This window comes from Nipponia nippon, unplaced genomic scaffold (genome assembly GCF_047370975.1).
Source record: "Nipponia nippon isolate SJK-2023a ecotype South Korea unplaced genomic scaffold, ASM4737097v1 scaffold_1, whole genome shotgun sequence".
NCBI classification, from domain to species: domain Eukaryota; kingdom Metazoa; phylum Chordata; class Aves; order Pelecaniformes; family Threskiornithidae; genus Nipponia; species Nipponia nippon.
Genome location: NW_028262290.1, coordinates 51,572,616 through 51,594,420, shown reverse-complemented (window position 1 = coordinate 51,594,420; position 21,805 = coordinate 51,572,616). Strand labels below are relative to the sequence as shown.

General features: G+C 44.4%; 1 protein-coding gene across 2 annotated transcripts in view; it reads left to right on the top strand.

The window, feature by feature from the left end:
• The window catches only part of CABLES1 (Cdk5 and Abl enzyme substrate 1), a 73,306-nt gene that overhangs the window by 35,226 nt on the left and 16,275 nt on the right, over positions 1 to 21,805 (top strand). The window contains exons 2-5 of one of the 2 annotated variants that reach the window (XM_087755079.1): positions 1,649 to 1,720; positions 4,001 to 4,093; positions 11,145 to 11,222; positions 21,536 to 21,635. In XM_087755079.1, the coding sequence (XP_087611205.1) occupies positions 1,649 to 1,720; positions 4,001 to 4,093; positions 11,145 to 11,222; positions 21,536 to 21,635 (343 nt within the window). The remainder of the gene's footprint in view (positions 1 to 1,648; positions 1,721 to 4,000; positions 4,094 to 11,144; positions 11,223 to 21,535; positions 21,636 to 21,805) is intronic. The other variant, XM_087755088.1, reaches the window with a different exon arrangement.

Below are 21,805 nucleotides of genomic sequence, written 5' to 3'. Positions count from 1 at the left end.
GAGTTTTTTTTATGATTTTCTAAGTACATGAAAAGCTGCATACACATTCAAACTGTCCTGAAATGTGTTTTCTGGGGGTTAGTGATAGAAATCTGGTGTTTGAACTAGCAGTAAACTGAATCACTGGACCTCAGTGTTATTTTGAACTGAAAAACATTTCGGTAATCAGATTTGCAGCACGGCTGCAGGAACAGTTGTAGCAGCACAACTGGAGGGGCTAGCAAATTGCAAGAAGGATTAGAAACTGCTTACACTGTCATCAGGGACAACAATTTATTGCAAAAATACAGCCCAGGAATAAACTAATGAGCACCCTTCCAAGCATGGGGGTGCTCATAACACATTGAGATTCTGGAAACTCTTTACATGCAGATCAAGGGAGTAAGGCAGCTCAGTGGGAAGGATATTAAGGTAATTGGGAGAAAGTAGTGGTAGTCTGTGAGGACTTCTATCATTTAAGTTCACACTCCTAAGATCACTGGTGAGGTACGGTACACCTCAGCAATGGCCCCTAGGAGTGATGGGCGCTGATGCTCCCCATGCTAGCCGGGTGCTGCGGCACGGTGCCTTCACTCCGCTGGCTGTCACAGCTGCTTAAAACACCCACTAACGGGGTCGTTTTGATGATTGCCAGCTTAATTTTTCATTACGTGCCTGCAGGTGGGCTGCATCGTATACATCTATTTTTTGTATTTACGGTGTTTTTTGGAGGGCTGGGTGCAGGTCCTTGTTTTGTGCTGCCTTTTTTCCGTGATGGTAATTGCTGAGTGATCTCTCCCTGTCCTTATCTCGACCCACGAGCCTTTTGTTGTATTTTCTCTCCCCTGTCGAGCTGAGGAGGGGAGTGATAGAGCGGCTTTGGTGGGCACCTGACATCCAGGAGGTTGTGCAGTGGCCATTGCTGTTAAAACCAAGCCTGTACTGAGGCTTTTTCCCTGCCTGCTAGGACAGCGGGAAAACTTGAAATGCTAAGATTTCCTTACTTCATTTCACTGAAGGTGGAGGAGGGATCTGACTTGGCTGTAGAAAACTGGTTTAAAACAGGAGTAAACTCATCTGTGCTGCTCCCAGGGATGACTGGAACTCCCTTTTAAACTGCTGGTTTGTGCCCAGTGCTGCTGGCTCCGTCATCTTTCATCTCTCTTCGGTCACTCCTCACAGGAGTGATGGGATGGACATCGCTGAGAAACGAGTGGCATTTGTTTGGTAAAAAGGGCAAGGGGCAAAGAGACGTCTCCTGTGGCAGTGTGCATGACAGGCAGCCTCTGTAGATCTACGTCTGCGTTATTTTATCAAAGAACCGTACTTGTAGCATTGCAAGCTATACCACAGCAAATGTGGGACTGGTGTTAGGTGGGTGTTAAGCCCTTGAAGGAAGGAAAACCTGAAAGCATAAACTGAGGAGGAGCTGTTGGGAAGTTTCAACTTCTGTTTTGCTATAAAAGCTTGTATGGAGTAAGGTTGCTTCTGGTTGGGATCAAATAGATTTAGTAAGATAAGCAGAATGGAACAAAATTTATTACTATCCAAAGGTGTGGCGCGGGGTAGTGAACGGCGGCGGTTTGTGAGCTTTACTAAACAACAGCTCTGAGGACTTTCTCATGCCCTCTAACCAGCGGCGATGTTTTGTGTTCTGTTTTCTCTGCAGACGTCGGCTGATCTCCCAGCGATCTTCTCTGGAGACTCTGGAGGACATCGAGGAAAATGCCCCACTGCGGAGGTCATTTTATTTACTCTCTCTCTGGTTACTTGTCTGTAAGGCACATGCACGGACACACTTGCTGTCCCTCCCCATGTAGAAAAGTAGCTGGGTGTTCAGGTTAAGATGTTCTTCATAGTGGGTAAAAGGTATTGAAACCTCACGCGCCCTGCAAAGTGGTGGGTGACATGAATTACATGTTCCCTGGCTTTAGGTTATTAAATAAAATGTCAGTATTTAAATAAAATGTCAGGAAATAAAAAGTCAGATTTGATTAATAGAAACATTTAGTTGTCACTAGCATGAATGACTAGCCCCTAACGTATGTAGGACCTTTAAAAAGTAAGCACAGCTGGTTTAATAAAGTAAGCTTTCGAAGGCTAGTATTTTTAGTGTTCTTATTTTTTATGGATTTATATCATTTGTTCTCTCAGCACACACAGTCTTATTTTGGTAACCAGCGTTACTGTCTTTGTGTGTTGGCTGGTAGGTTTGTGACTGCTACCTCACTAATAAATCTGCCCCCATCCTTGTTACATCTGCAGCTTCAGTGTGGTTTTATTTCTGCATCCAGGAGGCCACAGCTTCTATGGGGACCACAGTAATTACTCATTAGGCAATCCTCTGGGGTGATGGAAAATGGAGCAACTGCTTAACAGTTCAGAAACGGGCTGATCAGTAATCTGACCAGTGCGTGGTATGCTTCCAGGTCAGCTGTTCGGCAAGGCAGCAGCTTAATTTTGAATGTCTCTTTATCTTAGGACCTGTAATTCAGCTGGTTCATATCGGTGTTGAGCCTATAGCCTTGTTTGTCACACATGCAGATTGGCTGTCTCTCCCCACCTCGAAGCAAAGACTTAATAGCAGAAGCTGTACCAACTGGCCTATTATCAAGGCTTGATTATTTTTACAAAGGTTACCACTGAATGCTTATCAGCATGTTATGAAGCATTCTCATACATGATTCAAACATGTATAATTGGCAAAAGATATAAACAAAATATGGTTTGCGAGGCAGTATTTTTACTTGCTAGTTTGCAGAATCGGTGGTAGAACCTCTCTCTTGGTGGTATTTTCCCGTGAAGAAGCTAACAAGGCTAATTGCAACCAGAGGATGAGGGAATCTCAAGGATTTTACTAACAGAAGGAAGGCAGAAATGGCAAAGCGATGGGGTCCCCGCCTTGCGGTGTGCCCATGCAGCATGATGGTGTTTGGGTACAGCAGTGGGGACTGGCAGTCCCTGGTGGCTTGGGACTGGCGGTCTGTGGTTTCGGTCCGGCAAAAGGACCTCTCGGGGTTGGGAAGTTGCTGAACTCTGCCTATGCATAGGAGAGGATGGGAAAAATAGGTGAGGGAGGCTCAGCGCAGAGGGACTGTGCTAGTCCCATGTGCCAGCAGAGGATGCTTGTCCCTCAGCTCCCACAGAGGATGCAGCGGCTGCGGTCCAGCAGCCCTGGCTGCCCAGCGAGCGCAGGAGTTATCTCCGGTGCCTGCGCGCCGTGCCGTGCTTTGCAACAAAACAGCGCTGAGATGAAACAGAGAAAGCTTTCACATGGTGCTGTGGTTTCAGCTGATTAAAAAGAGCAAGGCTGGAAGGGGGGGAGGATATTGCTGTTTGTCTCATCTCTCCTCCCTCTAGCAGTTTCTTTCTCTGACTGCAATTTATAAAGTGCGTTCAGATGTAAAATGGATTTAAGGATTAATGTTTTGAAGAATGATATTTTTTCCTGAGGTAATTTATTTTATTTTCGGTTGTTTTGTATGCTGTCAGGAATGTGAAAAGTAATATTTAGAGTTAAAAGCAAATAGGAATTATCCTTGCAAATGAGAGATTTTAAATCTTTCTAAGTTAAAACAAGAAATAACTTTCCTCAGTAGCTCCTTTATCTGAGGAGGATACAAAGGTGTGGGTGTTGGTGTGAGTGGGAAAATTGCATATTTACCAGGTTTTGTTTTAGTTTATTTTTTTTTCCTCTGAAGGCTTGGGCTAAGCTGTCACGGCAGATTACAGGAAGTTTTATTTTGCTGAGATTTTTTTATGATGTGATTTTTTGCATGAAGGGAGTGGTGGTGGTGCCTTTTCTTATTATTGTTTTAAATATTTTTTTTTATTTGAGCTGTCGCATTTCCAGACTTATTGTCTTTATTGTTCTTGCTGATTCCTAACACAGGGTGACTTGAATCATTTGTCTCGTCTTTCCTTCCTGCCTTTGTGTAGACTTATTGGCCGTACAGCAGGGAACTGAGTACTTCTATTTTTTTCTCTCCTCCCCACCCCCTGCAACTGATTTATTTTTCAGATGTCGGACACTCTCAGGATCACCCAGACCAAAGAACTTTAAGAAGGTTCATTTTATCAAGAACATGCGGCAACATGATACCAGAAACGGCAGGTACTGTGCATGCAAAGGCTGCTTCTGCAAAGGCAATCCATGGGGCACGAGGGAAAGGGCAGGGTCAGCATCCCTGTGCAAGAGCACAGTGTGCCATTGCCGCTTAACCGAATATATAGTAATGGGCTTTAAAACAGTCCGTGAAGGTGCAGGCTGCAGTACACGCTCCTTCCTTGGGTGAAGTACGAGTCAACGGAAGTGCTAGCCCATGGATTTTTAAGACCTGTGTCTCCATAATACAAATAACTTGTGTAAAATGAAAATCAATCAGAGTAAACTAGGCATAATGCGGTCGCATTTCTTCGAGGGCAGCGCCAGGTGCTAAGTGTGAGAGGGGTGCGTGGCCAAACCTGCCGGGAACAAGTTTAGCAATGGCAGAACGACGTTTCAACATCTATTAGCAGGTGCAAGGGTAGGCGTCAAGCTAGCTGGGTTGTCAGGGCTGCCTGTGGCAGGAGGCTTACTGGACAAGTGACTCAAGGAAACAACGTCAGGGAAAGGTATTAAGATGATCCTGAGTCTTACAAGATAAATTATAAATGTGACGGATCCCAATTGCACCGTTGTGTCCTCCTAGATACAAAGTGCTGGTTGGTAAATGTGCAGCTGGGGATGGTTGTGGCAAGGTGAGGAGTGGGATCCTTGTTTTCAGGGCAGACGCAGGCAGAGGGGCTCCCCGGGGGATGTGTGAGGGGTGCAGCTGCAGCCACAGCACACCCCGAGCTGGGGCGTGCGCTGCCCGGATTGCAGCCATAGGCACTGGTGGGACCTATACAGCAGTGGTCGGCAGGGATTTCCCTTACTGCAAAGGCACGGTCCCTGTCGTGGTGTTCCCATCAGCAAAATAGGTTCTTCATTGCAGTATCATCCAGCTCAGAAGTGAAACTAGCTCCTCCCTGCTTAGAAAGAAGACACCTGCCCTCTGTGTTTTTTTCCCAAGACAATTTTCCCACGTGCCTCATGACTTTATTCTTGTCATTCCAAACTTGAATAGGTTTTAAATAGACTACCTGAACAGGTTGCATATAGACTAAACCATCCCGCTGAGAGTTGACCCTTGCACATACCTGTTCTCATACAACTGCCATGGGCCAGAACTACATATATTCCTGTAGACCAGTTTGTGCACGTAGCCTGTGGTTTCCATCAAACATGGAACCAGGTCAATAGAAGTTCTGACATTTCTTTGAACTGCAGGTTTTATGAATTGAATTCTGGTAGGTGTTACTTGGCTCGAGCAACTTTTTCCTTGCGTTTATTCTCACATGTACAATTAAATGAAGTGAAAGGTAGTAATCAGCATAAATATTGCAGAAGGTGGCTCTGAGAGACGACAGCTTTTTAGAAACAGCTTTTGTAGCAATCAGACGCAGAACTGTTGACTTAACTATTGTCTGACTAGCAGCTGATTGTTGTCTTTACAACAAATGCATGTGGAATCAAACGCTGAAAAGCAGCCCTCTAATTTCAGTCTGTTTTGTACATAAATATATGTACACTCTGGGAATTTCTTGTAGCAAAAAACACTTATTCATAAAGTATTATGCAAATTCCACAGAGAACGAGTAATTTCTGAGATGCATATATAAAATACATCCATAAACTTGATAGAAATATTACCTGCAAAAAAAAAATATCTGATTCATGAACTTTTGCATCTGTTGCAAAAAAGTATTTGTAGGATATATCCTAGCATTTTATCTTAGTTTATGTATCAGTCATTATGTCTGATAATATAACTGAGTATTTTTCTTGCTAAGAAAACAGTGAGTAAGCTTCTGTTATTGAACTGGCTTCTTATCTTTATCAGCAGACACAGTTTTCCAGAATATTTCCATAATCATAATAGAGATCCCTTTATCTGGAACACAGATATAAGATAAAGATACACACTTTTGAAAATGCTTTTTGTCCTATGGACAAAGGGCCACAGCGATACTAGCTAAAAATAAAATGCAAAGTCAACACTTTGTGTCACCCTGAAGGCCAGCTAAGTGTAGCAGTAAGTAATCTGAGCGCATACCCTGTTTTTCCAAGGGGTCTGGATGCTGTTGCAGTCACTGAAGTTAATTCTGGATGAAAAGGACCTTTGGAAATTCAGGTGGATCTGCTTTATGTGTTCATCGTAAAATCAACAGAGTTTCTGAGTACCTTAAGACCTTTAAAGCTGGTGTCCTCCCTGGTTCCCTGTGACACGGAGGAGCACAGGTATTGCAATGGATACAAAACTCTCCTGGGGCTCCTTCCCATACCCAGGACCTCATCCCAGGCAGCTCATGCATGGTCGTACAGGACGCAGGCGCTGAGCAGGGCTGGAATCGGGCTCTCTGAGCTCTCCCCAAAACCCCTGACCCTTCTGTCGCAGCATGTCAGCCTTTCACTTAACTTGAGGAACCCAGCTTTGAAAACATCTATGACAGAAGATAGTTTTGAGTGGTGAATTTGATAGCTGGGCTTTAAAATAGCTAGTGCTTTCACTGGCTTGTGACCTTGACTGTCACAGCAAAGAAAACTGCAGTGTGGGTGATAGCTCAGGGCTCTTTTCTCTGGTAACTGCCCTTATTTGCAGCTCTCAACCTGTAAAGTGAGGCGTCTTTGCCCTGCGGCACTGAGAGCTTCCCCTCTCAGCCCTGGGGATGGCAGGCGCTGAGCGGCGATGCTCTGGGTCCAGTCTTCGGCAGTCCAGTGGCAAGGCGGGACCTGCTGTGATTAAAATCAGAGTTCAGCTATTTAGCACAGAGAAAAACCACCTATAGACAGACCGCAGCTTATCAGCTAGTCCTTGTAAAGCTTCCTGTTGATGGTTCTGTGCACTGGTTAAACTAGTTTCTTCAGATTTGTAGGACGTGGCTCATTAAAGGAGCTGGAAAATTAGGTTTCCTAGACTGTATTATCAAAGCAGTCTTGTAAAATAGCACAAAATAAGTATTCCCATTAAAAGACAAAGACAAGTCAATCCTAATACACAAATTAGCACAGGTAGCCACCAGCGTGTGGTTTCACCCACTTTACTCAGCAGGTTTGTTGATGGTGTCTTCCATAAACTGAGAAGCAGAAGATTTCCTATCTGGCAGAAACAGGCCAACAAAATAGCAACCTGAGCCAGCTGAAGAAACAATTCATGGTGAGAATGGGACAAGAACGTTCCCAGAGTCATCCCATATAGCAGATCTAAAAGCAGTAAAACAATGCTCCTCTCCCACCCCCATGCCATTGCTTTCTCAATTTTTTTGTTAGTATACAGACCTAAGCCAAGGCCAGACACCACCCGTAGGCTATGAAAGGTCTTTTTTGCTGCCCTTTTAATTGTGGAAAGGCACACACGTGCACTCTGAGGTTGACTATTCACAGCATCCTCACAGCTCATAATTACTCTCAGCTGCCTTCCAATAGCCACAACTTGAACTTGGGAGACTCCAAAATGATGGCTGCTACCCAGACAGTATCCATGGTTTGTGCGTTCACCTTTGCGTGAAGGGCAGCAAAGCCCTGGTAGTCAAACGTCATCGATCAGGTATGAGAAAAGAGGCTACGGTATTCCGCATGCGTATGGTATACATGATGTATATCACATTGCCTGATTGTAGCCTTTTGGTGCAGCACAATTGAACCTAGACAGATGCTAAAGAAAACAGACATTATTCTTCTTCAAGCCAAGCGAATTACTGATTCTGTTGAGAGCGTTGTGCTCAGTAGGTTTTTGTCATTTCATAGCATACACCTCATTAAAGAAATTGGAAGATTAGCTTTTACAGTCTCAGACAGTTGCACGTTGTCAGAGCTCTCTTGCAAAATAATGGTTGCTCTGAACCATAGTAATTAGTACAACTTTTTGGTGAAATGTGAGAATTAGAGAGTGAAAACCTTTTCATGACGTAATTTTAAACATGTCTAGGTGGCACAATGGCAACCAGGGCACGTAAACCACTCTGACTCAAGCTGCTTCTGAGATGGCTCATCAGAGCTGCGCAGGATTGTAGACGCCCTTTGTTGAGTTGAAATCCAGGAAAATGCTTTTCTGCTGTAAACAATAATTCAATTTTCTTGAATAGCAATGGGCTTCCACCACACCTTCTTCTCCAAAGCATACTTTGTTACAAGTTTCTGGACTTTCTGCTCCAGCAAACCATTGCAGGCTCTCAAAATTTCTTTTGTTTTCCGTGCATATCATCAGACCTCTAAATAAAATGCCGTTTTATCCCTCCGTGATGAGCTTCTGACCACTGCCTTCCCTGCTTCTCTTCCAGTCCATATCCTAAGGCTGTTTTGCACCAGCCCCCTCCAGCAGCTCTGCAGATGAGGTTTGGTGGCAGTGGAGGCCGTGGGCTCCTCTCCTGTTCTGCCTGGGAGATCTTTATGTAAAGAGGGTCCCCCGGTTTATGGAAAGAGAAGCAATACTGGGGTCCCAAGGGAAAGAAATCTGAAAAAACTAGAGGCTGGGCTGGTGCTTTTTATTTCCTTTCTGGTCTGATTCCTTCTGATACACACAGCAAGTTTTCTGTGGTAACGACCCACTGTTGTCTCTGCTTGCGGACGTGGAAGCACCAGTTTGTTTTTCTTTAAGTATTAAGAGTTGGGTTTTTTTCCTAGGGAGGTGTAGGGCGTTGTTTGGAAGAGCTGTGTTTCCAGAAGCAACCAGAGGGAGCGGGGGGAATATGCTTAGTGGGTACCGTGGTTTTCCGAATTCAAAGATGCTTTCTGATGTCAGCCTCGAAATCTGTGCCAAGTTTCATACATCAGCAAACAAGGCTTCCAGTGAACAAGCAAGCTGTTGTGAGTAGCAACCATTCAGCAATAAGCAGTGGCAAGCACAAAATTAATCATATGCCAGGTTTTTTTGCTTGTGGATTGCCTTTCTCAAATGTGAAAAATTATTCCCCCTGCTCTATAACTTACTGCTGCACCATGAGACCATCTTATAGGATCTGAGATATTTACCATAGGTAAGGGATGTTACAGCGTTCAGTCAAACAATGAAATCTTATTTTATCTGCTGCAGGAGAGCTTCCTAATGCTGTACGCGTGTTTATTATTAGAAACCCTCCTTTATTAAAGGGTAAATACCACTTTGCTTTTAAATATGCTTTTAAGGAAGAAAACAGGATTGCTGTAACAGAATGATCCAGGAGAAGGAAAATTGATCATTCTGCATTTTTCCAAGCATTACATGCAGCAGCTCTCTTGGGGATCTAAATCTTTTCCAAGAACGATGACTAAGCTGTTCCCTTAAGGAAATAGTGTTTTAATAACAGTGTAACTGGTACGAGATTTATAGGTGCATATGGTGGTTTATGAACAGTAAAGAACAAAATAGCTTGCTAGGGTTTGTTGTCCCACTTTGACCAGTATAGGAAAAAGGATGAAAAATTGGGGTGAAATCCTCACATGCAGATCTGTGGCACACAACGTCAGAAAAATACATGTTGGAGAGCAGAGCAAGGAAGTGCAATAGCCCTGACAACCAACCTAGCAGTAGGTCCTAGCATTTGGACCACAAGAAAGGTAAAACATCAGTAAATTCTAACACTAATCAGATCAGAAAATGGCACAAATTGCCATCACCGTGTCTTAGAGGAATTTGAGGGGATGCAGCCTGTTGGCCAACTTTAGAGGGAAGAAGGGTCTTTTTAGTGTACGCTGTACAATTGTTGGTGTCCTGAAGGTAATAAGGAAAGAGGTTATATTTATAAACAATCAGTTTTTTGTTGGCATTTTATATCTTACATCTTGATCAAGCTTCTCTTGGCTTCTTGCCAATCTGCATCTCCCAAAACTATAATAATGTGACTATTGACAGTCCATGCAGTTTTATGGAAAGTGGATCTTGACCTCAAGGTGGTTTTGATGTTGCTTAATGATATGTCAGATCTTGATGGCTAAAGGTAATAATGTGGCTGTGAAACAGATAGGTTGCTCTAAGGTATTTGATTTAAAGCCACACAGTAGCTTTGCAGATGATGCAGAGATTTGGAAACTGGTTAAAAATACAAGGTGTTTGCTGTAAGAGTGGCCTGGATTCTGAGATAAGCTCTGTGCAGGCAGATAATGTATGGTTTCATGTTGCCAAAGCTTGAGCTACCTGCCTATGAGTAATGAAGGCAAGCCATGCTTACAGGAGGGATTCAGCCCTGACAGTTAGTGACTGAGAGACGTGGCCACTGGAGGAGAAGGGGCGAGGAGCTGTGGGATCAGTCACGCCTGAGTGTCAATGCAACATCATAACCAAGAGGGCTGGTGTGATTACTGAGCGCAGAGGCTGGCAGGTCGTCAGGGCTAGACGCTGCTCTTAAAGGTAAGACTGAAAGACGTGATGTTTAGATCTGCTATCTGTGCAACTGCTGAGGCCAGTGATGCTGCCCAGAGACCAAGAAGGGTGACGGGGAAAAACTGGAAAAGACTCAAGGAGGAACCTGGAAAACAGCGAAAGGATCTGAAAGCTTATGATAATAGCAAACTTTGACTTCATCCATGAATCTATTTCAGGGCTATTTCAGGGACAGGAAGCTGAAAATCAAGGGAGTCCTTTGGTTTAGCAGAGAAAGGTCATGACCAGCAGCTGGAAATTCTTGTCTGATAAATGCAGACCGCAAGTCAGCCATGGAGTTGTGGTGTGCATCACAGGTGGTTGTTGGTGTGTATCACCTGGGTTGCTGCTGGATTTGTCTGTTTAGTTTCAGCCATAGTGGTGAGTTGTCAGAGCGGCTTCTTGCCTCTCCGGGTGGACCCCTTTCGCTACGACTCCTTTCACTAGAAAAACTTCTGTCCTGGATTCCAAGTAATTTATTCAAGACAGTCTTCCTAGAAAGCCTGTAGAGGGGATGGGACTCCGCTGCTCATTTGCTGTGTAATGTATGGCACAGGCTTCAGCACATCTCTAAAGACTCGGTAGCGCGATACACTACCTGTGAGATAAAAAGAGGAGGGAGAAATCATCCATGATGGAAGCTTTATGATTATGAATTCCTCAACAGTAACATCTGTTGCTTTGCTTATTGTGGTGGGATTTTTAAATTTTAGTCTTTGATTTCTTTTATTTTCTTTTATATTTTAGAATAGTCCTTATCAGCAGCAGAAGATCCTTCTGTAGCATATTTTCAGTGCTGCCATATCGAGACTGTACCCAAGTCGGGTATGTATATTTACACATGTACTACATAGTCTTTCTGGGCCTGCATGTAGACCTGATAATGGATAACAGCATGACGGAGGCTAATGCTTTTCCATATCTGCTCTGAGAAGAGCTAAATGCACTTAGATATATTTGCTTTGTGGAACATTACCAGGTTAAAACTACAGCTCTCAGTCCTCAGTTTATTTATATGTGTTGTGGTATCTTTGATTATTAAACTGGAGAAAACTACACCTCTGAAATCAACATTCTTGAAAATTGCACTGTTTTTATTGTTTCTTCTGACTTCACTCATCTTTGACAAAGCAAGTACTCTAGACAGCACAATTTTTATTTTATAAACAGTCTTAGCTTTCTCATTGTCCCATGCAGACATGGTGCTACTGTATCTAGATTTCCAGAACTATAGAGAAATATTTGGATTTAAACGTAATACCTTTTTATTGTACATTTAGCCATTGGTCAGATCATTCAGTCAGTGAAAACAAATTATTTTGTCCGCAGTACCATCCAGGTTCTTAGCTGGTGTAAGCAATGTCCATGGAGCTGCCTTGCATCCCTCAATGTGCTGACACACAAGACCTCTGATAGAAAAGTTTATTCGGATTGAAGCAGTTCTCCAAAGACTGAGAAAGCTTTTTGCTCTTGCACTGAAACTACAGAAGTGGAAGAAACGGGGTTTGGCTAGGAGACGTTGTCTGGCAGGCTCTGGGGCACAGCTTGCTGGGTGCCTTCAGAGGCACGGTGCAAGGCTGGGAAGGGCAGTGCTGGTCGGCCGCAGCTCCGTGCCCCTGGGTGGAGGAGCAAAGCGTGGCCACCACAGCCGCTCGCCGGAGAGCTGAGAGTTGCCTGTAGCTGGGCTTGGCTCAGCACCTTCAGGACACAAAATCTGGGGGAAATATTCAGTTGATGATACACTGAAGTTGGTTTGAAAGACCCACAAATCACCTAGAGTCCAATTTATCCAGTGCATAAAAGGATGAATTTGGGCTTGTGTTTTTCAGCCTTCTGTTTAATTCTGGAGAGAGATTTGCCACAAGCTGCTTGTGCATCAGTAATTCAAAACAAAGGGAGATTATTTTTAATGCACAAAGGAAAGGAGGCACCTTTGTAGGAGAGTTGACTTGCTCTCCTGTCCCGTACAGTAAATTTTTTCCCTTAATTAAACTGGGATGACACATCAGACAAATTCTTGACAGACTGGCAGCTTTGTTTGCTCTTCTTGGGTGTCATTCATTTATGGTCATTGCCCTGTGGAAATTGCCTCCTTATTGAAAATTGAATATATTTTGAAATGCTGATGACTGGTTATACCTTCTAAATTACAGCAGTAACGAGCCCAGCTGCAAACCTAAATATTATTTCAGCATGTAATGTCTTGTACCATGCTTGCACAGCAAGAAGGGCATGGGATGAGAAGGTAACAAGTGCCAGTACAAAACAATCCAGCCCTGTTCCCTTTGCTAAAAAGCCAAGATTTTAAAAAATGCCCTCTGTCTTTCTTCCAGAGCATCAGAGGAAGAGAGGAACAATTCAATGGCACCTCCTTCCAGGAACAGCTGGTGCAAAGAACAGATGAGGCAGTATAGCGTAAACTGTAGCCACTCTGTTCAGGCTGCACAGTGCTTGCTTACTTCATTGCACATTTTGGGTGTGTGGTGGAGGGGGGGAGAGACACTGGTACGCTGTTGAAGTACTGTACTGACAGCATCCTTTAGCTTTGCTTTCTCTGAATCTCTGGATTGCTGATGTCTGTCCCTGGGCAAGGTGTCCTAACTGGTTTACATTCTGCAAACATTACTGAAGAGTTCAGGAAAAGAAACAAATCATCACAGGGAACCTTGGGCACGTCTGCAATTAGACTGGAGTAAGCCCTGGCAGGAGCGAGGGAGCAGGGTGCACGTGCATGCAGCGGGGGACTTTTCCATGTCAGAGGAGCACATGGTGGAGCTGCTGCTGCTTCTCCACCTCTGCTCCGACTCACGGGCACTGCGGCCAGCGAGGAAATCTCCAGGCACAGCTGTGTTTTGGGGAGGCTGCCAGCCCCCGTTATATTGTAGGCTGCACAGAAGAGCTCTACTGTATCAGTGCTGGCAGCTAAACTGTGCTAACAGATCCACTTAAAAAAACAATCTGAAAGGCAGTTCCTGCAGACGCAGCTAAACTCTGAGTACTTGGCCAGGGTGGATGGGGCAGCATCGCCCCTTACCAACGAGGTGCAAGCAATGCACTCTAGGTTGTGGCCCTTGCTTGCCCACCTTCCATACTGAGGCCAAGCTTCAACAGCAAGAACCCTTCCCAAGTCCCCAAACTGTGTTTTTAAGTGGTTGTACAAGTACCAGTGGAAGTCTGCAGAGTGCGGGGAGGAGAGCTGTGGAAGTACATGAGATGATGAAATTTGAACTGTCCCCTGGAATATCTTTCCCAAATCCCCCTCCCCGGCAGCCGGGCAGCTGCTGTTTCACCGGCGTGCGGCTGGCAGCAGGCTTTTGGGGGGAAGCATACTCCAGAGCGGCACAGAGGCTGCCAGCGAGGAATGGTAGTTTTTGATACCCGTGGTTTCAGAAGGCCCCTCTGGTGGTACTTGCTGGGGCTGAGAAGGAAGGACACCATGTGTGGGGGGAATTACTTTCTCTAGTTTTCTCTGTTATGCTGAAGAGAAGCGAAAAGTATAAAGCAAAGAGTGATGTGGTGAGGAGAAAAAGGTCATGAACAGAAGTAATCACTAGAATTTGCTGCCTTCAAAATTTTGTCCGTACCTTGTATCTGATGAAAACCTAATGCTTTAGCTTATGGAGCTTTTGTGCAAGGGAAAAGGGGAGAATTAAAACTAAATTGATGATGGCTTTGAGATGCATTATTTCCTGCTGGAGTCACTGAGAGATAGGTACATTTGTGGATCTGGGCCATAAATTCTCCTCTCTAGGTCTGGCTACATTAAGATTGCCTATGTCTTTGCTGGTGGCATGAGGACAGGCACAGCTTCACCTGTTTGCATGGCCAGGAGTAGGGTAGTGGGCAGGACCAGAGCTTGCTTTTCTTCCCCCACCTAGACCAGCAGAGCAGCTGTGAGAGCAGACATAGCCAGGTGAAGGCAACGTAAGGAAGGCTATACTGCGAGCCAGGAGCTGAAAGAGGTGCTGAGTATCTCGCCTGCTGGCTTCCCTTGGCCCCCCAGTGCCCTGCAGTGTTACAGCCCAAAGTCATCAGACCCTACACAGGGTTTAGTGGTGGCTAAGGGCAGTGATGAGAAGGTTGCCCTGTACTGAGATCACTGCAACAGTGGTATTGCCTCTGCTATTAAATTAACAGACACACACACAAGCTCTCGTTGTCGTTACAGGCTGATCTGCAGAGGCAGGTAGCACCTGAATTCAGCAACACTGATACTGTTGACTGAATGCTTGGCTTTGATTACGTTTTTATGAAAGCCGTCATGTGATGCACAGGTTAGAGGCGAGGCAGTTCAAGGGTTGCTGGTGGTACTGCAGGATCAGTTGTGCAGTTGCTACTCTTTTTTTCAACGTATTGGAAATCTTCATGGCTAAAGGGTATTCATGATCTGAATTTTTCTGCTGAACAAAATCTTGCTCACCTGTGAAACATGCATGTGGTTACCACACAGAGATTTTGCGGTAACGTTTACAAACAAAACACATGCATGGGGAGATGCAACAGTGAGTACTGAACCTTTTTTATGATTGTGGAGAGATACTTATGCTTTATACAAATTGTTTCTCCTCTCCTTTCTCATCATTCACTGATGTTATACTACGGATCATGTTCACACTGCAGTATTCTTCAATAATACTTACAAATTTGAAGCATCATATGTAATGTTATGCTAATACTATTCTTCAGGTTCCTCTTTCTTATTTAAATATAATACTCCAAAAGATGGAAGAGCTACTTTGTGAAGGGTATTGAAACTGGATTTCTGGCTCAGCATCCACTTTATTCTTCCTTGCAGGAGGTGAGAATTAATCCCCATCTTGTTCTGCAGATGAGCAGAAAATGGGAGGTAATGGCAGTTATTGGAGGTGCGCCTTGTGCCACCCGTGCGCTGCTGTGGCTTGCGCCTCCTTTGTCAAAGGTTGTCACGGTGGAAGCTCACAGCAAGTGGAGTTGAGCCTTGGTGCTGTTCCTCTTCCAGGGCAGGGGGAGATGCCTCAGGTCACTAGCAAATAGCTGCCCCACCACACCGACACTCAGCTCGTGCGTGTACACAACGCATGCTGACCTGCTCTAGGCCCTCAGAGGGGGTTCGTTTCATGGCAGAGTGAAGCGTGGAGCCACTTGCAGATGGATTAAAGAAGAGTTGAAGGAATTATTTATTTGGAGATGGGTTCCACATGGTTTGAGGTGACTTGGATTTCAGCCCTTTGAGCTAGGGATCAGACACAGCAGATATTAGCCTTTTAGCCATTAGGCAGGTCGTTCTCCAGGTGCTGGGATCACTGCGCATGTCCCCAGAGAGGAGTTGTTACGGCCAGGCTCTCCCTTGCAGCCAGCACAGGGAACACGCCTGCAGGTTTCTGCCCACCCCACTCCCCAGCACAGTCAGTGCAAGGGTGCTCTGCGGACCCTCCGTGTGATTCCAGCTGGGATGGAGAAGGACCAGGTTCAGCTCTGTCTCCAGGTAGCTACCCTGGAAAAGGCAGATTTCCTGGGCAGGGGAAGAAGGGAACCCATTCTCCATTGCTTGCCTGCTCGTGGAGCTCCTCTCGGCACCACTTCTTCAGCTTCCAAGGAGATGGTGCAACTCTGGCAGTCCTCACGGACGTTGTCGGAGTCGCTGCATGTGGCCTGCAGGACATGGTGGCCCGCAGAAAGGCTCTGCATATGCTTGCAGCCAACTGAGAGCAATCCAGTTCTCATTGGTATTTTAAGGTGCCTAAGCATTTCCAAAAAAGACGATGGCAATGTATGTCTGTCACTGTTAGAGGTGTGATAAAGGAGGAAAAAGGTACCATATTGCCTTTCCCCCCAGGAAAAGAAGGTAGTGAGTGCAGTTAGTTTGGTTTATAGTTCTGTTGTGGGTTTTTTTCTTTAGCATGCATCGTTATGGTTCATAATTTAAAAACATGCTTTTGAAAAGGGACTTTTTAGGCTTGTTTTTGTTAATGGCAAAAACATTCACAGATTGAAATCATACCTGTTCTAGTGATATTTTATTTTGTGATGTTGTAAGAACCTGTTCAGAGCTTCCAAGTTCCTGTGAAGTCCTGCCCAGAAGATGAAGCTAGAGGACCCAGGGGAGGAGGAGAACTGGTGGTGTCACACGGATGCGGCACTGCAACACGGCAGGTCCTACATTTGACTCTCAGCCGCTGGGCTCGCAGGGACTGACTGCCATTGGGGCTGGAGGTGATGAGCTACAGGACAGAAAATCTGGAGTATCAGGCAGTGCGTGTCCTTATAACACTGGCCAGTTCACGTCATCTTTTATTCTTCGTGGCAGTGAATTCATTAAGCGGTTAGAAACTTACCTGCAGTAGGCATAGCTGCTGAATATTGCTGTCTTGACAAGAATATAGGTATTTATCTGACTAAACTTGCCTCCAGTTAAGGGAAATAATACAATATGAGTAATCGAATGGATTGAAGCCAAGGAAACGGACCGTTCTTCTGAAGTAAAGCAGCAAGTCATTAGATAAAAAGAATTTGTGTCCTTCTCAGAAATGCTACAAACCAGCTTCATCCAGTTTCTGAAGATAAACCACTGCTGAATTTAATTTTGAATTTAACTAGGTGCTGGCCAGAACACTTACGAGTTCAATGATGCTGCGAGCAAGAGGTTTTCAATACCATCACCCCAAATAACATGTAGCCACAACGATCAATGAGTCCACAGACCAGGCATTCCCAATGGCCTTCATTATCTAAACTCCGAGATCTTTGTTTGTTTAAACTGGGTAAGAATGTTGTATGCAAAATGAGGCAAAAAGAAGGAGTTAGGTGAGGTTGTCTCACACGTCGCACCCCTGCCGTCAGTTATTTGGCAGGTCAGGTAACAAGCATTGCAGAGGGTGTGGAAAACCGGGGAATATTTACAGGAGAAATGAGAGCATCTACATTGCCATAAGGATAGTAGCAATAATTATGCACACAGCAAAGCGGGATACTCTGTTATGTCCTTCAGACTTGTTACCCAGTTCCTTGCTATTCTTCCCCAACAGATTTTTATGTGTGAGGCAATTTTGATTAAGTCATCAATCTCAAGCACCTTTCCTGAACATTTATCATTCCGTAGGCCTGGGGAAGAATAACTATCTGTTTTTAGCTGGTAATAGGGAAACTGAAATATCCCTGCTTTTCTTTATCATTGCCCATTTTCCTTGCTTCTTCCAAATTGAACAAAAAAACAAAACCAAGTGCATGTTAGCTTTACAGAAAGACACATAAATCTCTTTTTTTTCCTCACACCAGGACATTTCAAAACTAATCATCTCATGTATGAATTTTATAGAGCCGCTGTTGCTCATTTTTGTCAGTTGCCCTGTTGCCTTAGACTGAAATTAAGCAATGAATCCCCAAAAGCTAATAGGTTTAAATTTTGAGCTTTTACTCCGTGTTGGGCAAAACATCAGGACAAGAGCTGACATGCTGACACCTGAATATGTTTGGAGAGAGAAAAAGGATACTGGCCCATTAGAGCCATCTTTCCAGGAGTTTTCCCACCTCCTCTCCCTGTAAATTGCCAGTGGAGTAGTTGTTCTAGCAACCCTAATGGCAATTAGGATCTGAAAGCTCTCGATCAATTAAAGCAGGCAGTCTCAGGCAGCGGGAGATCTGCTGCTGGACTGGCTGGCAGCGGCGTCTTTTCCAAAGCTGTCATTGTCTTTGTGCCTATAAACAGAGACGATAAGTAGAAATTATTTACAGTGACGGATGAGAACAGTATCTTTTCTTGATGTCTCATGAATCGCCGTTGCTTTTAGAATAAATCTTAACAGTCAGGAATCACTTAGCATAAAATATAGACACAAAAGGCTTACATCTCTAAATAACAATTATCAGATTCCTTTTTGCAATAAGCAGAAGGCTTTTTCATGTGTCTAGAAATCTATTTAATATTTAATGGACTCCTAAATTATTCACAGGTTAAAGTGTTCAACTGTTGCTGTCATTTAAAGAGCAGGTGCCCAGCAGGAGTCATGCATGGGGCTTTGTAGATCACATCAAAGCAGAACGTTTGATTCATTAAAGAAATGTTATACTTCCAAAGGTAATAGCATCTAATTTATATTCTGTTAATCCTGGCCTGACGAGTAAAAGACACGGTGAGATTTCCTGTTTTGATTCTTATCTACCTGCTCAGTAAAACTTTTCACCATCCCGTGACAAATTTGGGATTCCAAGTCACCTGGTACTGTTCCAAGAAAATCTGTGAACTCTGGTAGGTGGAGAAACTTTCGTTTTTTTCTGCAGTCCTGGATAACTAAACCAATACGCTTAGTTTGGAGAGTAGTTTATCACACTGCTCAGCTTTCTGGAAATGGTATGCACGAATAGAATATCTAGAGCTTGACATTGAGGTAAATCAGGGTAACGCGCCAAACTTTGTCAGAAACTGGGCCTCCTGAGGAAATGTCATCCCTCATCTTCTCATTTCCTCAAGCTTTCCCTCCTCAAATGAAGTGAAGGTAGTAAAATTAAGTTCCCACGATTTATTTTTGCTTTTTGGTGTCCGCTTGAATTGCTTGAAAACTTTGTTAAAAAACACTTTTGGAAAATAAAACAGGAAAAGCAAAAATGAGGAAGGAAGTTTTCTTCGCTTAAAAGCCTCTTTGGCAAGCACTATCTTTCCTACTCTGCATTTTGTAAGTACCCTTTACTACAGGATATTGGTTTGTGCAGTTCCTCCATCCTATTGGTAATTTAAATAACTTAAACACAGTAAAAGCTTGATTATTTTTTTTTATATAAAGTGCCTATCCTCCGTATGCTCCTGTCCTGCGGGGCCCATTGACTGTGGTGCCACGCAAGGGCATGTGTCCTGGAGCACTTGGTGGCGGTGGTTGGCAGCACTCGTGCGGTGGCTGTGCCCAAACAACCGTCCTGACTGTTCCCCAGCACGACTCACCCATTTGGAGAGGGCAAAGCGGAGGCATCCCCCAGGTCCTGGGGTTGCTCTCCCAGCGAGAGCTTTGCTGAGGTATTCGTGAACTTTTTCTCTATAATAGGAGGCAGGGAAAAAAATCAAGGCTTGTCCTGAAAAAGCTTGACTAGCTTGCTGTTGATTGTAGTGATAGGGAACTCAAAAAGGATACAGTAAAGATGCCTAGGAATTTCTTAGTAGATGTTCACTGAGATCTTTTACCAGTGAGAGGAAGATGTATATAAGCTAGGATGAGCCTTTCCATTTATACACTGATAAGAAACTGCGCATTGTTTAGTACTGATTTTCCTCAAGAGAGGGAGTTTAATTCTCTGTTTTATGGACAGGTTTCTCTCCAAACAGTAATATTTTATTACTCTGTTTTACAGCACAAGCAATCATGTACTACCTAGAAATATAGAGCATATGTAGAGGAGGGGAAGACCCTAAGTAGCCCTTGCAAAACACCTAGGATGAGGGAGAATGCCTGCAGTGTCTTTCACAGGCTCCTGAAGTTGAGTCGTCTTTAGAAACATCGGAAAGATGGGAAAACGGAGGCATTAATGGCCATCGATCTTCAGCTAATGTCCAGGAACCATTCCCGTGTGTGCTCACACGTGCCAGCTGACCCAGAGCACTGATTTCTTTTCAGTTCCCAGAGCTGCTCTTTTTTTTTAAAGCTGCTGTGCTGACTCTTCAAAGGGTGCCAGATTTTCATTAGACGAATTACAGAGTTATCTGTCCTTGTCTGTTAATTGCATGGAGAATTTTCTCCGTGACTTGTTTTCAAAGTCATAATGGCATTATTTCTTACTCTTATGTCTGTAAGGTTTTGAGTGGAAGGAAACTAAACTGTTCTGATATTATTTCAGGTAATTGGGATATTTGTTTTTATTTTGAGGTTTGGGGGCTTCCTCAGGTTGTGTGTTTGTTTTGTAGGTAAGATCTGCTGAAATGGTTACTATTTGGTATTTATCTCTATGAGAAACAGTTCCTTTAAGTACATTCTGCACAAGAGCGGAGAGGCTAATCCCATGCCTCTGACAGAGGGTTATTTTTACATAATTATTTGTCCAGCTCCTCAGTAACGTGATACCAGGAAACAAGAATGATAATGTGACACTGTGCTAAGTGAACCCCAGTCAAGAAACTAAGAGGACTTTGTTGGGATTAGAAACTCGATACAGTCTTTTCCTTTGTCGCAGAAGTATGTTTTCCAGCAGATAGACGTGCTGGATTTTTCCAGCAGTAAGGTACATGATTTATTGGGGACTCACCAATTGCTATGTTTCAGAGAAATAAAATGAGCGACAGGTTGGAAAGGGAAGACAAGGAGACAGGGTGTGCAGAGACACAGTAGGAGATAGCCCGGCCCTGCAATCGGGTGAAGAGCCTGCAGGGCTTCTCCCTGCCTCAGCGTCAGCATCTCTCCCATGCAGATTTTTAAGCACATATGTGGACCTCAGCGGAAATCAGCCAGGAAAATACTGTGAAATAAATGCTCTGGAGTTGTATATAGCTGTCATTTCTGGAGCACAAATTTGCTTATAGTCTTTTTTACCTTCACTCGCAGTTTGGTCGTGAGGCTAAAGCATGGGATAGAGCCTGGTTGTCTCAGGCATCTCATTTACCTCCAAATGTAAGATGCCGAGTGGGTCAGTCCTAAAGTAGATCCCCAAGTTTCCATCCTGAGGCGATGGAGAGCTGAGTTTCTCCTGCCAGCCTCCATCAGGAGGGTCACTGGGCTTTGGACACTCTCCTGCGCTCGGAGGAGCAGGAATCCCTCCCGGAGGCTTTCACGGGCAATTACCTCTGTCCGACGGCATAGAGGGGTGTGGGTACGTACTCTGGGACCATTCGTCTGCTGGATACATGGCAGTCAGGTGTTCAAACTAGAGTATTGGATCTCACCTGAAGGGTATATGACTTCCAGTTCTGTCCCAGTGCCAGGTTCTGTTAAAGGCACCCAATGATGGGGAACCTTGCTCTCCACCATAGGTGGGGCATGAGGTGCCACCTGGAACAAAGTGGGAGTTTTCTCTGTAATGTATTTGAGACAACACAAGTGCTGCCCGTAGGAAAAGTTGTCTGATTTGTGTTTTGCATTGGCATGTTTGGATTAACGCTGCTACCTTACTTCAGCGTTGGGTGGTGGAAGGTGAATGAGGCGTGTGTATTAAGAGCTGTTTCTGCTCTGGTTTCTGTTTCCCAGGGATATGAAGCTGGATGGTGGACGCCAGTGCCATTCTACTGGAGTGTGTCTGAAAGAGATAATTGGTCTTGAAGGTGTGGAGCTCGGAGCGGACGGGAAGGTGGGGATGCTTCAGTTCCTACTCCCTTAGATTTTATGTAATAAGGGAAAAAATGGCTTAACTAATAACAAGCACAAATATAAACATAATAACGCAGTAGTTAAAGCACAGTATGTGCAAACTGTAAATAAGCTTAGCAGAAATTCAGGAGCACTGCCCAAGCTGTCAAT